Source organism: Gopherus flavomarginatus, chromosome 12 (genome assembly GCF_025201925.1).
Source record: "Gopherus flavomarginatus isolate rGopFla2 chromosome 12, rGopFla2.mat.asm, whole genome shotgun sequence".
NCBI lineage: Eukaryota > Metazoa > Chordata > Testudines > Testudinidae > Gopherus > Gopherus flavomarginatus.
Genome location: NC_066628.1, coordinates 33,075,603 through 33,092,297, shown reverse-complemented (window position 1 = coordinate 33,092,297; position 16,695 = coordinate 33,075,603). Strand labels below are relative to the sequence as shown.

The 16,695-nt window shown below is 40.9% G+C and overlaps 1 protein-coding gene across 4 annotated transcripts in view; it reads right to left on the bottom strand.

Moving 5' to 3' along the window:
* Positions 1-16,695, bottom strand: part of B3GNTL1 (UDP-GlcNAc:betaGal beta-1,3-N-acetylglucosaminyltransferase like 1) — a 313,585-nt gene that overhangs the window by 31,585 nt on the left and 265,305 nt on the right. For all 4 annotated transcript variants that reach the window (XM_050919448.1, XM_050919450.1, XM_050919449.1 and 1 more), the window contains one exon: positions 7,860-7,995. In XM_050919448.1, the coding sequence (XP_050775405.1) occupies positions 7,860-7,995 (136 nt within the window). The remainder of the gene's footprint in view (positions 1-7,859; positions 7,996-16,695) is intronic.

Sequence of the window (16,695 nt, the reverse complement as noted above, 5' to 3'; positions counted from 1 at the left end):
GAGATTGCTTCTTGTGCCTCTGTCATCTCCTTTAGTTTGTTTTAATTGATTCAATAGCTTGAAAACCCAAGCTGACATGCGATGGCCAAAATCATTAAAATGTTATGAAACAGACGTAATACCTTCTCTAAAATTACACTCTTGTGGTCTGGTCTTAATCACCGAGCTACACAGGCATGTTACCCTATACAGGAAGGGTCTGTCCAGCATAAAAGTTGTATGAGTATAGTACAGTTAAAGTGGTAAAACTCCCCTAGTGTGAGTGCAGTTATACAGGCATAAAAGTGCTTATTCCCATATGGGACGGGAAATAAGCTACAGAAGGTATCTTTCTACAATTATAACTGCATCCAGATTATGAGGGGCTTGTACAAGGTGAACTAGTTCAGTAAAAGAATCAGACCTCAAAACAAGAGTTATGCCAGTAATATTTTCAATTGCAGACGAGGCATAAACTGCAGTCACTGTGCTGCAGCATCTGTAGTGCAAGTGCTTCAGGTACTGAACATAATATCTTTCAGAACGGGAATGGCAAAGAGATTTCCTTGCTATCTTTAATTCATAAATCATATATCTGTTAAGTCAATAACGTGGATGTTGGAGGCAGGGAGTCTCCATTTACACCAGGCTCTCTACACCTGGGTTTTACTGAAACTTGTACTTCTTCCCCACTCTTATTTCCTTGTTGCCTTCTCTCTTCGAGCTCTCCTGTAAAACAGGTTCATAACAGCACAATTTGTTGCTTCACTAAATGCAGGGGTGTAAGATTGATTTCCTCTACTTATATCTCTAGAGTCTCATTTCTCCCATCTTCCTTCCCTGAGACCCTTCACATATTTTAAGTATTTTGAAACCACTGGAAAAGTTAGAAGTTTTCTGAACTTGTAGTACAGGTATAGGACTGTAGTCTCAGCACAGACAGATGACCCTGTTACTGATCAACCACAGCACCCTGCAGATAGAAAAGATCAGTATCAGATTCAAGCATTTGATTTAAAACTATTAAGTGGATCGATAACACTGGTCTACAATTTTTGAGAAGTCATCTGCTTCAGAGATAAAATATGATATTTATTATGTATTTTGATGTGCTGAATTCAAATATGACAATTAAAACAACTGATTGGCTACTGTTTCTAAGATATTTAAGTTTTTACATTTTATGTCTATGTCTATTGTGTAGATAGTAGAGTTTTAATCATAAATTGTAAACCTAGGTCTTTTCATGTGTTTATGGTTGCTTTACATGATAATATTTCACGTGTCCTGTTTATGTAACACTTTAAAAATCAGCAAAAGGGTTATATAAATAAAATGTATTATGAAACAAAAGGAAAAAACTATTATGTACATAGTTTAGTCCTATTCAGTGTCTACTCAGCGCTTCTTGGCTTGTCTCTTGTATTCATTAAATGGAGCATCTCTTGTCACTGTCCAGCAATAGTCTGCAAGCATTGATGGGCTCCATTTGCCCTGATAGCCTGCCAGAAGATTCCACTGCTGTAGTCTGGAGCCCAACAGCTCTGCCTTACTCTTGGGTATTTCCAAATCCCTGACAAGGTCATTCAGTTCACCTTGTGTTATGAGGTGTGGTTCAGAGGAGGAGGATGGGAGAAAATGTGGGTCCTGTGACATTGATGGTTCAGGACCAGAAGTTTCATCCTCTTCCTCGTCTGACTCAAGTGAGAATGATTCTGGTGCATCAGGAACCGGCAGTCCTTCTCCGTGGGGTACTGGACATATAGCTGATGGAATGTTTGGATAATGCACAGTCCACTTTTTCTTCTTTGACACACCTTTCCCAACTGGAGGCACCATGCAGAAGTAACAATTGCTGGTATGATCTGTTGGCTCTCTCCAAATCATTGGCACTGCAAAAGGCATAGATTTCCTTTTCCTGTTCAACCACTGGCCAAGATTTGTTGCACAAGTGTTGCAGCGTATGTGTAGGGCCCACCTCTTGTACTGATCTCCAATTTTGCAGCCAAAATAAAGGTGATAGGCTTTCTTAACCATAGTGTTTATACTGCGCTTTTGTGATGCAAAAGTCACTTCACCACAAACATAGCAGAAGTTATCTGCACTGTTCACACAAGTACGAGGCATCTCTGCTCACTTTGGCTAAACAGAAATGTGTCCCTTTGCAAAATCAAACACTGACAAATAAGAGAGCAAGACACTGTATGATTTCTAGAGTTGATCTAGGGCAATTTGCTCAGCAGAGTGATGTAAACTTTGTTATGATTGCATCATCCATGACTTCTAGGAATAACATGATGCAATTCATATCATGTATGACGCAATACCAGCTTCAGATCGCATCATTCATTGTTTTGCCTAAAAAGCAAGTACTGCCCAAACCCAGTCATAGATTTATTCATAGATCCAGTCAAAGATGTATTTTAGTTATTTCTGGTTTAAATTGAGATCCCTTCCCTTTATAACTCACTTATCCTCCACCATTCCCAAATCAAGGGTCGTATATACTGACCCAATAGCATATCTTGAAAACTAGAGCCAATCAACAATTTTAAGCATCATTTTTGTTCTCAGCGACCCAGAATTAGTAAAGTTGGACTACATTTATTTCAGAAGCATTTTGGCTGTAGAGCAGTGTAACATGCTACAAAGAGGGGGTTCATAAGATACTTTCCTGATATGCTATTGATGGAAAGGGTTGTCATACAGAGGCTTTTATGGGGTTGGGTTAGCCATGGCATTATGGGCACACTTCTAGAGATGCTATCCCATAGCAGCTTAATTAGCATAACTAGAGCTAGAGCTTATTCATTGCTTCTCTCACTGTTTTTCAGTTAGCTGCTTATGTGCTGTTCTCTTTGGAGCACTATTTCCAGCTGTGGCTTTAGGGGAATGGTACAGAAACAGAGCAAAAGTATTCCTTTTAGCTGAAGTTTGACAAACAACAATAGAATAGACAAGACAGCACCAAAAAATCCCTCTAGGCATACATAGCATCCCAGAAACATTTGGTTTCCATCTTCAACTGCACATTAGAGACAAAACGGATGTGTTTTAAACAAAAAAAGGTCTGTTTAGTTTCACTCTTGCAGAAATGCTAACACTACCCCACTGTCAACTGTTTGAATCAAGACGGGTACAGTCAGGAAGCAGCATTTCCTTAAGAATACTGAGATACTGGCAATCAATTCATTAAAAAAATACTAGTTAAACAAGTGTTGTTCCTGCTAGGTTACTATCAGGCTAGCATAAACACTGAGCTTGGAATTCATGCCTGGACTCTTTGGAGACAAAACATGATTTCTTTTAATCACCATCACATTCTTAGGGAGGAGAGGAGGATATTAGCTAGGTGTCCTTTTTCTTTAGAACATAGTCTGAAATGGCATTGTGGCAATTTTCAAAACACACTTGGATAACATTTTGCAAGTATCTCTGAACAAAGGAAGACTAATGCTTCCAGAAAATGCCAAGTTTTGTTTCTGAAGCAGTAGTGCTATTAAGTACACAATTAGTATACTTTTCAAATACTTCAAATACATCTAATAAATATAAGATATCCTGCACTTAAGTATATCAGATACATCCACTGCTTCAAAAGGGTCAACAGCTCAGGAGAAGCTGCATTATGATTTCCACTGGATAGTCCAAACCGATTAATCCTCATAATGAAAAGTCAGACACATTTAGATTTTCGCATTGCGCCAACCAGAATCTAATCTATAAATAAAATGTTCACAAGTGCCTACGTGACTAAGGAGTCTTGAGTCCCATTTTCAACATTGAACTATGCACTACAGAGACTAATTTTTAATGAGGCGCTAATACTTTGATTGTAATAGGATACAGCAGTAATAAAGTTGAATATGGGTAACATTTTCAAAAGCATCTAAGCGACTTAGGCCCTAAGCATGTATGTCTAAAAGTCATTAGCATACAGGTGATGTACCAGATTCTACACCTATTTATGCTAACACAACTTCATTGAAGAAAATGGTGTTGCATTGGTCTAGTACAACAGACTTTGTTGTTAATGTTCTAAACTAAAGTAGGCTGTTTTTAATAGGTGACACATTTTCATTTGGGTCCTTGGGCCTTCACTTAGTACTGTGCTTCAGTACCTGACTACTTGTAGATTCAAGAACACGGAATACCACTTTCATGTCTTTAATCTAAACCATAGTATATCTTTCAGATTACCCTGTAAAGATAATTTCCCTATATCACTCTGAAAAGATCATTTTATGATTTTAGGCTGTAAAAGGTGAAGCAAGAATTATTTAAAACCTCTGAGCATCTGGAATTTTGTTGTTTAAAGTATTTAGTACCAGTTATGAGATTAGTCATGCAACACTTGACAGATTTCCGAGGAAAAGTAAAAATCAGATGCTTTGGGTATTTTTCTCTCGATTTAGACAGAATTTGATCTGCTTTGAGTCAGATATAGCAAACTATAGTAACTTGTTTTTTTAAAGGCAGGCAGTATGAACTCGTATGACATGAATTGCTTGGTACTGGGAGTCAGGAGACTTTGGCTTTGTTGCAAAGCTTTGCCACTGACTTGCTGTGTACTCCTGAGCAAGTCACTTAGACCCAAAGTTTGAAAAGCATCCACTGATTTTGGGTGCCCAGTCTGAGACACCTAGGGCCTGATTTTTAAACATGCTGAGACTCTGCAATGGCAACTGAAACCAACTGAGATAGCTACAGAGACTTTGTTTTAACTCCCTCTTAAAAACTGCCATGGTATGCCTATATTTTACCAGAATTTTTCTGCAGACCACCACTGAAATGATCAGACAGTGGTATGCATTTGGCATGAACACCTGCAACAGGCAAGTGTGTTTCCTAGATATAGCTGGTACAGCATTTAGTAACCAATGGGTTAATCACTAAAGCCATGTTTCAGTACCCAAGTACAGCATACTGAAATATGCTTAATTACAACCTTGATAGAAGCAAAATAATATCATGGTCTGAAGCATTGCCAAAGCAAACATTATACAAAGGTCAGATGGAAAGAACGTCAGGATCCCAGTTAATTAGAAGCACATCATCAGTGGTAGAGTGTTGCTGAAGCAGGGATGCTCCATATTGCACAAGGGATAAGTCTTACCCTCTCAGCAGCAAAACAACTCAAACAATACCATGACACTTTTCTTGCCCTTTCCATCTATTTTGTGATGGCATCCTCAAGTTATCACCGTTTACTACAGCACAGGATATTAAGTAGGTGTCACTTGCATCACAGAGTTAGAGAATCATTCTATCTTAAATCCAGCTGCATTTTAGATTGGTGTCTATATACATATTTAATAAAGCTAAGGAGGTGATGGGTAACACTGTGCAGTCTATATGGTTGTATAAAAATTTAATAAGTGAATATAATGTAACTGAGATATGCTTCATGCAAAAGGTCTCTTGTAAGGTATCATTATAAAGCTTATTATCTACTGAGTGTAATCATCCAATTTGTATAAATGTACCACTCTTGTATCTGAAACTAGAAATATAACTCTGAGGGCCTATTGTAATTATGTAAAGTGTAGGCCATTAATGGTGGTTTGGAATCTTAATGACTCCCATTAACTAGGACCATTGTCTGCAAATGGCTGTGTTTTACCTGTAAATCTTTCTGTTTACCCCTGTGCTGGCAAGTGGGTAATGAAGTCTTGCAGTGACATGTGATCATGTCACCTGAACTGGAATCCATCTTTAACCTGGTGTCTTTCCATTGAGAAGGAGGGGGTGGGAACTCAGAGAGGGACAAAAGGATTCCTGCCTTACACAAAAGATATTTAAAGGGGTGGAAGAGAAAAAACGGGGTCAGGAGAGCCATCATGAAGAATCCCCTAGTTACCACCTAAGCTGGAACAGCAGCTGTACCAGGGGAAAGAATTGTGCCCAGGCCTGGAAGGTGTCCAGTCTGAGGAAAAAACTTACTGAAGCATCTCTGACAGTGAGATTATCTGTATTCAGTTTGATTAGATATAGATTTGCACATTTTATTTTATTTTGCTTGGTGACTTACTTTGTTCTGTCTGTTACTACTTGGAACCACTTAAATCCTACTTTCTGTATTTAATAAAATCACTTTTTACTTATTAATTAACTCAGAGTATGTATTAATACCTGGGGGAGCAAACAACTGTTCATCTCTCTCTATCAGTGTTACAGAGGGTGAACAATTTATGAGTTTACCCTGCATAAGTTTTATACAGGGTAAAATGGATTTATTTGGGTTTAAACCCCATTGGGAGTTGGGCATCTGAGTGCTAAAGACAAGCACACTTCTGTGAGCTGTTTTCAGGTTAACCTGCAGCTTTGGGGCAAGTAACTCAGACCCTGGGTCTTTGTTGGTGCAGACGGGAGTGTCTGGCTCAGCAAGACAGGGTGCTGGAGTCCTGAGCTGGCAGGAAAAACAGGAGCAGAGGTAGTCTTGGCACATCAGTTGGCAGCTCCCAGAGGGGTTTTGTGATCCAACCCATCACAATCGGTTGCAACACAAAAACCACAGACTGTTTTCTGGTTTTCATTTCAGAAGTTCTTGCTTGTGCAGTGTCACCAAACACCCCCCCATCTCTTACTGATGAAATTATTTCCTAATTCAAAAAAGGCCATCAGCTGGAAAGTGTGGTGAACTTGAGAGAGTTAGGGGAATTCACACAGCACTTTGCAAAATACTGACTACATACAGAGTGCCTTTTTATAGAAACCTCACAGACTCATGCACACTGCATTGAGGGGCCAAGATGACTCAACACTTTGAAACAAACTGTTCTGTCCTTTTTATTGAAGTAATTTTTCTTGTGTGTCCAGCATTAAACTTCTCATTACTTGCAGTTACTTTACCCACTGCCTCATTCACAGATAAAGAAGGATGGCAAGAGATTGGGGTTCAATACCTGCTACCACAGACTCCTTATGTGACTGTCTCCCATTTCCACTCAATGAATTCTACTGTGGGTGTATTCATTTGTTTTACTTTCTTACTGGATGTGTGTGGTTTGAGGACCACTGGATTAATCAGGTTCTCATGTCTTCATTCTCTTGCCTTCCTCCCATATTTTTCATAAAAAGACATTAAAATGGATGTTTCAAGACTATTTATAGGAAACAGACATATAACATTAACCCTGGAGCCTTTATCTTACAAAGTTATAAGACAAGAAGAAAATGATATGAGAGCAAGGTATTTTAATTCCCATATAAATCTCTCCTGAGCAAAATTCTTTCATTGCCAATTCTAAGTAACTACCATGTTCAGAAAGAAATGCGTTATAAATTAAATCCTATATTCATGTACAACATTTTCTCCTCTATGTTTAACAGTCATGATTTCTATGAGGAGATATAAGGTGTTTATTCAACATAACACAAACCAGATTACTTAGCATGTCATGAGGACCTTGTCCAGTATTCATTTACGTCATGAGGACTTTGTCCAGTATTCACTTCAGGACAGAGATGAATATTATGCACATATTAAAAAATTTAAGCCAAGATATTTTAGTGCTGTCCCATCCAGAGAGTCCTTTTCCTTCAGTTCAACTGGAACTGCTAGGTAGTGTGAGGCTTATACAGCAGCAAGGCCATGAGCTGTGACATACGGTTTGATCCTTTATTACATGCAGTCACCAGCAGGCACACACAATACAACAGTACATCAGTTGGAAGAGAGATGAATACCATGATTTAAAAAAAGATAGCAGCACAGCTGACACACAGATCTGGAAACTAAGAACATTTTTGAAAACCGCTAGGGACACACGTTATGCTACAATGACCTTAACTATCAAGGAGCTAGTGCGCTTAGCAAGGAGAGAAGAAACTGCTCTTTTTACAACTTTTACCCACACTTGATTTTCTTGACATCTCACCTTCTTCTGATTAGCTGGTGATAAGCTTCTATAGAGCTTCCTGCCCTGTTTGCCAGCATTCCAAATGGTGAAAGATGTCCAGTGCTTGAGGGCTCTGTCTTCCAGAAACCTGACTCGGTGATTCCAGATGGTTTCCCTGGGGAATTGGAAAAGAGGTGAGTCTGGCCCCTAAATGCATTAACAATGTAAGAAATAGTCAACACAGACTCACTCTTGATGCAAAAAGCACACTGAGAGATCACACTAGCAACAATTCCAGTGGAAATTAATGCTGTGGCTGGAAAAAGCATCTCTTGTTTAAACATTAAACTTGTTGTCCCTGCCTCTAGGGGTGGGAGACTATGTTCTATTTACAGTATTCAGTTCATATGACATGCTCTTTCAATTAACATTGAAAGATTTTGAACAAACTAGAGTCACAACCTACATTTCTTCTTCTCCATCTGCTAGCTCCAATGGGCTGCTCTTCCAGAGAATCCAGCAAGTAGTGGACACAGTACTGTACTAGCAGACGGTGGCCAAACAATGTTATAAGCGAACATTGTGCAACTTTAAACGAGTATGTTCTCTAATAGATCAGCGATGTAACAACAAAATGACGATACCCGGGATGACTTTAAGTGAGGAGTTACTGTAGTAGGAAAAACATCGCCATAAAATTCCTATAAGGGTAACATTTTCAAAAGCACCTCAATGATTTAGGAGCCTATGACCCATTTTCATTAATGACTTAGGCACTTAGAAACTAAGACCCATTGAAAGTCAATGAGATTTAGGCTCCTAAATTGCTTAGGCGTGTTTGAAAATTTTACCCTAGGTAATTTATCCCTGTGTGATTTAACAGCTTAAGTCCCATTCACTTACAATGAGACTTAGGCTCCTAAGCATCTAAGTCATTTTTGAAAATGTCACCCTAAATAAATTGTAGCATTTCCCAATCAGGGTCTGAACAATTCACTACACTAGCATTCCCTTACATGGCTACAATTCAGAACACATTTTGTAAAGTTGTTATTGACAGGTTTTGACTACCATGATCTCAAATTTCAGCAATCATGTCATTGTTATCCCCTTGTTCTTAGGCCTCTACAGCCTCCCTATTTGCACCACAGCCCAACCCCTTTTTTGGCAATTTCCTTCAATAACTGAGGGTGGAACACACAGTCTGTGTTCTGAAAGATATTGTTAATTGGTCTTCCAAAAATGCCTCCCACTTCTCCCAAGAAATTAACTCAGGGCCCAAACCTGTGAGAATCTGAGCACCTTCAACTACACTTGAGAGAGCTCAGCTCCTCATGACAATGGACAGTAAAATGAAGCAGGTCTACAACGGTCCAAAATTTTTTGAACTAGGTCTCAAAACATCCAGTAGTGGACCCTACTGTCATTCTATGCAGCACTGAATGTTACAATTTTAGGAGTAATAACAAGAGACTTTGACTTGAGGTAATTCTTTTATAAGATGATTTTTTTTAAAGACAGCTCACAAAGATGTTAGCATCTTTAATAAACTATTACAATGAGGAATACTCAAGTTTGAAAACCATATTGCTGAGCTGAATCCAGAGGTGAAAGTTGGCCGGTACGGCATACCAGTAAGAAGTGGCCACCGGTATGGGCCCATACGCAGCTGATGTTAAAGCTGTACAGGCCACTGGGGAGGGGGGGTGAGGCACAAAAGGGGCAGCTGCCCTGGGGTCCAGCGATTTATAAGGACCTGGGGCTCCCAGCCTCTGCTGCTGTGGCGGGAGCCCATGGTCCTTTAAATTGCCACCGGAGCCCCGGGTAGTGCAGGCTGGGCAGCGCTGAAGGGCTGGCTGAGGGAGGCTGACCTCCAGCCCCACTCATTCTGCCCTGCCCCTTCCAGGGGCCCAGAGCGTGGCCCCCCATACTGGTAAGACTTTTAAGTTACTTTCACCCCTGGCTGAATCAAAATAATTGAAAAGACATCTGGATAGTGAAAAGCTATATTTAGAAAACTGAAATGTTGATAGCTCTCCTGAAAATTACAGTATATAAAACTCCTTCTAAATAATAAACTCCTACATTTCCCTTGACTAGTTTCCTAAAACCCTAAAATGTTCTAATTGAAAACACGACTTGGATGTCAAATGTTCTGGTTATATATAGGTTTTCCAGATATCGATAATTTCTTTCCATGTTACTTAAATATAAAACCACTCCTTAGCCCTGACCATATCCTTGGTATTATTTTTAAATATAAGAAACTCAACTTTGCCTTTCAAGATGTTGTGCCTCTTAGCAGTGCTAAAATATAGCAGAACTAATTGCACCATATAAATACACCATCTTTCCAACTACTAGTGTCCCACAAGTTAATACCATGGACATTTTCTAGGGCTTTTATTGGATTCATATTTTAGAGTTTTAGATATTTTAGCCTTAAGAAGTCCAAAAATATCTCAAAGTGCAGAAGTGAGGGACAAAGGAGCGTTTAGTGCTTGTATTCTGCTCTTTATTTGAAAAGATACAATGTTATTCTTTAAATGCAAGTGAGTGAGGCCGAAGGGGTGTGTGTGTGTGGGTGGGTGGGTGTGTGTGTGAGAGAGAGAGAGAGAGAGAGAGAGATAATCCCAACAGAACATGTTCTGTGTCATAAAATACAGTTCCCTGTTACTAGACTGTTTCAATGAGTGAGTTACTGTGGCATAGTATTAAATATCTTGAGAGTCACAGTAACTTCTTGCATTAAATGGTTTCTTTAAAATTATCTACAACAAAGAGTTGAGCTACACCATAATCCTTCCTGAGTTAAGAGTGTGACTCACTTTCTGTTTAAGTGCAACTTTGAACTACACCCAACTTTGCCAAAAACCAAACTGACTGACCAAATTTCTCAGGTGTGTAACTGCCGAAGGAGAGTGGATTGTTGTTTGTTGAGGGAAGATTAATTTTGATATTTACTGGACAATGAATTTGTGACTTATTCTTTTGTGTGTAGAGGAGGGGAGACAATGAGGGACAGGACCAACATAGCTTAAAATGGCCTGATCTAGAAACAGCAGATGTGATTTGTTCATTTATTCTCAATGAGAGTTCATGCCCTGGAGTGTTTTGTGTTTGTTTGTTTGTATTTTTGGGGGGGTGAGGAGGTAGGCTCAGTGATTAATTTTCAAATTATTCATTTTGTGCACATCTGGGAACTCTGAATTCTCTACAGACTCTGCCAGGCACATGTTTAACTTGAAGTGCTCTGATAAACCTGCAGGATTAGCATGACAATGATTCGTTAAAGTCTAATGCCATACCTGCCAGGTTGCAGGACATGAAGTTCAGCTTGAAGCTTATCTTCTCATAACTGTTGTTTCCTGAGCTGTATTGCATATGTCCATTACACTGTAGTTGTGTGCGCCTCTTGTGCACTGGTGCCAACAGGGCCAGCGCTACCATTTAGGCAGCCTAGGCAATCGCCTAGGGCGCCAGAATAAATGGTGGGCGCTGTTTTGCCGGAGGGGGCGGCAGGCGGCTCCGGTGGAGCTGCTGCAGTCGCGCCTGCGGATGGTCGGCTGCTAGCGCGGCTCCGGTGGACCTCCCGCAGGCATGACTGCGGCAGCTCCACCGGAGCCGTGGAGCACCGGACCCTCCACAGGCACCACTGCGGCAGCTCCAGCGGAGCCGCGGGACCAGCACACGGGACGGCGAAATTGCCGTCCGCCTAGGGCGCTCAAAACCCTAGCACCGGTCCTGGGTGCCAGAGAGTTTTCCCTAGCAATACTGGTAAAGGGGGGGGTCCTCCACACACCACCAAGCTCCTTGTGTCTCAAAGTGAGGGAAATAAAAGGTGGCGTCGCCCTGCCCATTTTTTCAGTTTCTTCACACTGGGAACCAATGAAAGCCTCTGCGGTGTTAGGGAAGGAGAATGGGTGTGTAATGGACATATGCAACACATTTTGAAGAACAGCAGAAGCAAGAAGGTAAGTAACCATTTTTTTCTTTGAGTGCTAGCGTGCATCTATTACACTGTAGGTAACTCCTAAGCCATTACCCTACATGGTAGGTCTCAGAGTCTCATCAGAAGAGGGATGGTAGGACTACCCTGCCAACACTGGAATCTTCCATTGATACGGCAGACAATATGTAATATCTGGTGAATGAATGAATCGAAGGCCACATTGCTGCTCTACAAATGTTCATAATTGGGATGCTTGCCACAAACACTTCCAAAGTGAAACGTGCTCTGGCTGAGTGTGCCACAAACTTGCCAAAAGGCATTAACTGTATTCCTTCGGCAGCATAACGCACTGTAATGCAGCTGGTGATCCATTTTGAGAGGCCTCAAGTTGTGACTGGATGACCTCTCATGTTCTGCGTAAGAAACAAAGAGCTGGAAAGAAACCCTAACAGGCTTTGTCCTATCTAGGTATCAAGATAATGCTCGACGAACATGTGGAGCCTTCACTCGTTCTTATACATATGTGGCTTCAAGAAGAAAACTGGGAGGCGGGTGGACTGATTCAGGTAGAAATCAGAGACCATTTTCAAGAAAAAATTTAGGAGACGGTTTAAGCTGAACCTTGTCCTTGTACAAAACTGTATCTAGTGGATGAATGATCAATGCATTCAGTTCTTTCAACCTCGTGGCAGAGGTGATTGACCACTAAAATGGTTATCTTGGCTGACAGGCGTAGAAAGGCATATGATGCCGAGGGCTTGAAAGGAGGGTCCATAAGCACAAACACCACCAAATTCAAATCCCAGGAAGATGATGAGTCTCTGACAGGTGGGAATAGTCAATTTAAACCTTTCAGGGACCTGGCCATGATTGGGTGAGTGAAAATATTTCTCCACTCTATGCAAGGGTGCCACCAGATGCACTGTAACCGCCAAGATGGCCACCAGATGCACTGTAACAGAACTGAAGACTAGATCTGACTCTAAGTTGCAAAATGATAGTCCGGAATTCTTTGATTATTAGACTGGGTAGGGAAGACACTGTGACAGCCCATCCAGATGGAAAAATGTCTCCACTAAGGTAAGCAGCCTTTGTTGAAGGTTTTCTGTTATTAAGGAGTACATTCTGGACTGCCACCAAGCAGTGTGCCTCTTTTGCATTCAACCACTAATGAATCATGCCATAAGGTGCAGCATTTGTGGATTTGGGTGCAGCACCCGGCCCTGGTTCTGTATTTGGAGGTCTCTGGTTATTGGTAACAGTGTTCTTTAGCAGACAGTTTGTGGACATCTGAATTCTACACTTGTCTCAGTCAGGTGGGAGCTATAAGGATCATTCTGCCATGACCTTGCTTGAGCTTGATAATAACCCTGGGAATCAGGGGAACTGGTGGGTATGCACGGAGGCGGTCCTTGTTTCATGGAAACAGGAAAGTGTTTGATAAAGATCAGGGGCTGTGATGCTCTGGTATAGGATCGGGAACACTTCCTGTTCTGCCAAGTTGCAGACACATCTATTTATGGGTAATCTCCTATGCAGAATACCCAAAGTAGGATATCCCTGTTGAGGGACCAGTCATAGGCGGCGCATGATTCTTACATTTGAGGAAGCTGAGAGTGAGCACCGGAAGCTCCCTAGAAGTGGGAAGAGCCACTGGTGCCTGGACCAGGGCCTTGCCCCTGCTTGGCTTCCTCAAGCAGAGGCCAAGCCCACACTCCACCTCTTCCCCTGAGGCCTCCCTGCCTGCTGCTTACTCCTCTCCATCCCCTCCCTATTCCCCTCCACTATACTTAGTACCCATTTGTGCAGGGTGATGGATTGCCCCACATGTGGGAAATGGGATAGCCTGTTCCAGAAAGGTGAGGAATGGGCAGTGAGAGCCAAGTTGGGTAGAGAGCTGTCCTTTACATAAGAGGAAATCTGCTGCTTTGAGGCCTGTGGATGCCTTGAGACCAACGAGGCACTTGTCTTCTCCTCTGTGGCCTCCCTCCTCTTAGAATGGTAAGCCTTATGGAAGAGTTAGTATTGTTCTCTAGGCTGGTACTGAGGCTAATATTTTGTCCTCTTCATCACTGGGGTGTAGAGGCTCAAGGACTTCACAACCTCCTTAAAGCTGGGGAAGATTCATCCATTTTGGCTGAAAACAAGGCACATCCCTCAAAAGGGGGGACACCCCTAAGGGTACTGCTACGGAAAACTCTCTGGCACTAGTGCACAAGATGCTCATGCACTTACTGTGTAGTGGACATATGCATGCACTCCAAGACAAAACGCTGCTACAATTCCAGCATGCAGAAGAACAACTTTAACTATTTAGCACAGTTAACCTATCTAATGTACATTCTTGAGAATAAGGAGATTTAAATAGCAGGGATGCTGCTACTTTCTCTTGATAAATGTATTAAAAACATTAATGAAATTCCCAGACGAAAGTTCATTAAGTCAGAATTAAGGTTATATTTAAAAATCATTTATTTAAGAAAAGCCTTATTAGAAAATTGCAGTTATAAAAACAAAAAAAAGATTCAAAATCATGGAATTCTGAATCAATGCCAGCACTCTACCTAGCCATCAACAACCCATTTACACCCAACCACTATACTAACATAATACTGGACCACAAACTCACAGCTCAAACACTGTAAATACATAATTGCAAACTGCCTCCCACCCATTACATATGGGCCACCAACCCTAAGACAAATCCTCCCTCCTCCCAACTTCATCTGCTCATACACCCAAAAAGTGACATGTCATTGCTCTTTATAGCCTTCCTTCCGCCCTTTCTTCCTCAACCTACACAATTATTCTTTTTCCATTGAATTACAAAACCACATCCATTTACAATGCAACAAACCAGCGTGCATAGCCCAGTGACACAAAAAAAGTCAATTTGCACCCTGGTGCTCATGAGCTTGCCTACAACAACAAACCAAGTATGTAAAGCTTAGAACTTATGAGCAGCCCTGCAACAAAAAATAGTCTGCTATTACAAACAGTAACAAGTAATCCCTATAACCACAAATCAGTATGTGTAACCCAACATTCATGATCATCATACAATAACAAACCAGCGTGCGTGTGCACTCACACCAGAAAAAAGGAAACTGATCTAGAATGTGACAACTTTGAAACTTCCTATGGATTATTTAAGAGTAACACCAAGAAATCAGCTGTTTTCTCTCTTTTTTTCCGTTGGTTTTTGGTTGGATTTTTTTCTGTGTTTGTTTTTTCTGAGGGAAACATTTATAACAAACAACATTTCTAAAAGAAAAGGAGCAGTGGAAGAAATCACTGGAAAAACAATCCTTTCAAATAAAGTTGTAAGGCTGACAAAATGACTAAAAAATGTGCTCTAAAATAAAATCAGCAAGCTAGCAAATGTCTGTGTGTCCGAGTGCATTTTTGTGTCTGCATATATGAAATAAATTCCACAATGTAATTTATACAAATCAGACAATGTAAACAAATGTTAGACTGATACTAAGTGTTGAGTCCACACGGCTGTGGGACCGTAACAAAGAAACATCTGTAAATGCTGAGGATTGGGTGGGATTATCAAGTTCAGCAAATTCAAAGGGTATTCTCAACAAGAAAAGGCAATCCAAGGCAGGCATTTTGTTCTTGATCCCTCCATCCCGATTTGACTGAATCACTTCTATTTCGTGCTTGCAACAATTTATTTTTTCATTTGTTCTCATTTCGTACTGTCTCCAATCACTTTACTTAGCTTTTTCAAACAACTATTCCCACTGTATAGTGTAATATTAAAGACTATCATTTACAGTGGTTTAAAGAAAATTTATTGTAGCTGAAAACACTGGTTTATGATCAGGATTTTTTTAGTATTTAAACTAGGATTCCACTTCACATTTAAAAATAACTTGTCTACTAGGTACAATAAATGGATTTCCAGTGAATTTATGTCTCAAGTATAAAGGCAGTTGAAAACTGGCACATTAAAACATGCACTACTTTAATGCTACTCACACAATTAAAAAAAAAATGCTCCCTGCCTAAGAGGCCTTATCCAAAGACCACTGAAGACAATGGAAAGACTCCTATTGATTTCAGTGGGCTTTGGATCAGGTCTTAGGCTAACATATTCTGGAGCACCGTAAGTGTACAATGTCTGTAATGGTGTTGTGTTCATACACAGCAGCCCTGCCAGGAATTTTACAAGTATTAGTGATGCAGATTGGTTGCAACACTTGAGCACAGTCTTTAGCTGAGGACGGACTGACCTGATATGGGATACAATGACTTTCTCCCCAGTGTGGACGGGGAGTCAAAAGCACTGTAGTCTCAGCAGTTCAATTGGTCCTCTTAACTCCATTCTACAGTGTAGCACACAGCATTTGGGAACTTACAATAGTTCTCTGCCCCAGCAGCAGTGCTTGGTAATCACAGGTAGGTGCTTTAAGAGTCCCAGAATACAGTGTTACAAACACGCTTGTAAGGTTCACAGCATGTGGGTGTGCCAGAATAGTTGTCAGAAACACTGTTGCTGTGTGCAAGTGGTAAAGCACTGCATTTAACAAGCAAAACCACCATCCATTTTGTACAATTTGCAATGGCCACCTCTCTCAGTAGAGAGACACACACTTAGGAGTAAATTGGGCAAATTCTGTTAAGGCTCAAACCTGCATTTCTGACACTTAAAAAATCCAATTTATCTGAGAGTTTTGCCTGAGTTAGGACTGTATTTCTGTCAATGAGAGACTAAGGGCTCGTCCAGACTAGGGGGGGGGGGAAATTGATCTTAGATACGCAACTTCAGATACGTGAATAACGTAGCTGAAGTCGAATATCTAAGATCGAATTACTCACCCGTCCAGATGGCGCGGGATCGATGTCCGCGGCTCTCTGTGTCGATTCCGGAACTCCGTTGGGGTTGATGGAGTTCCGGAATCGATATAAGCG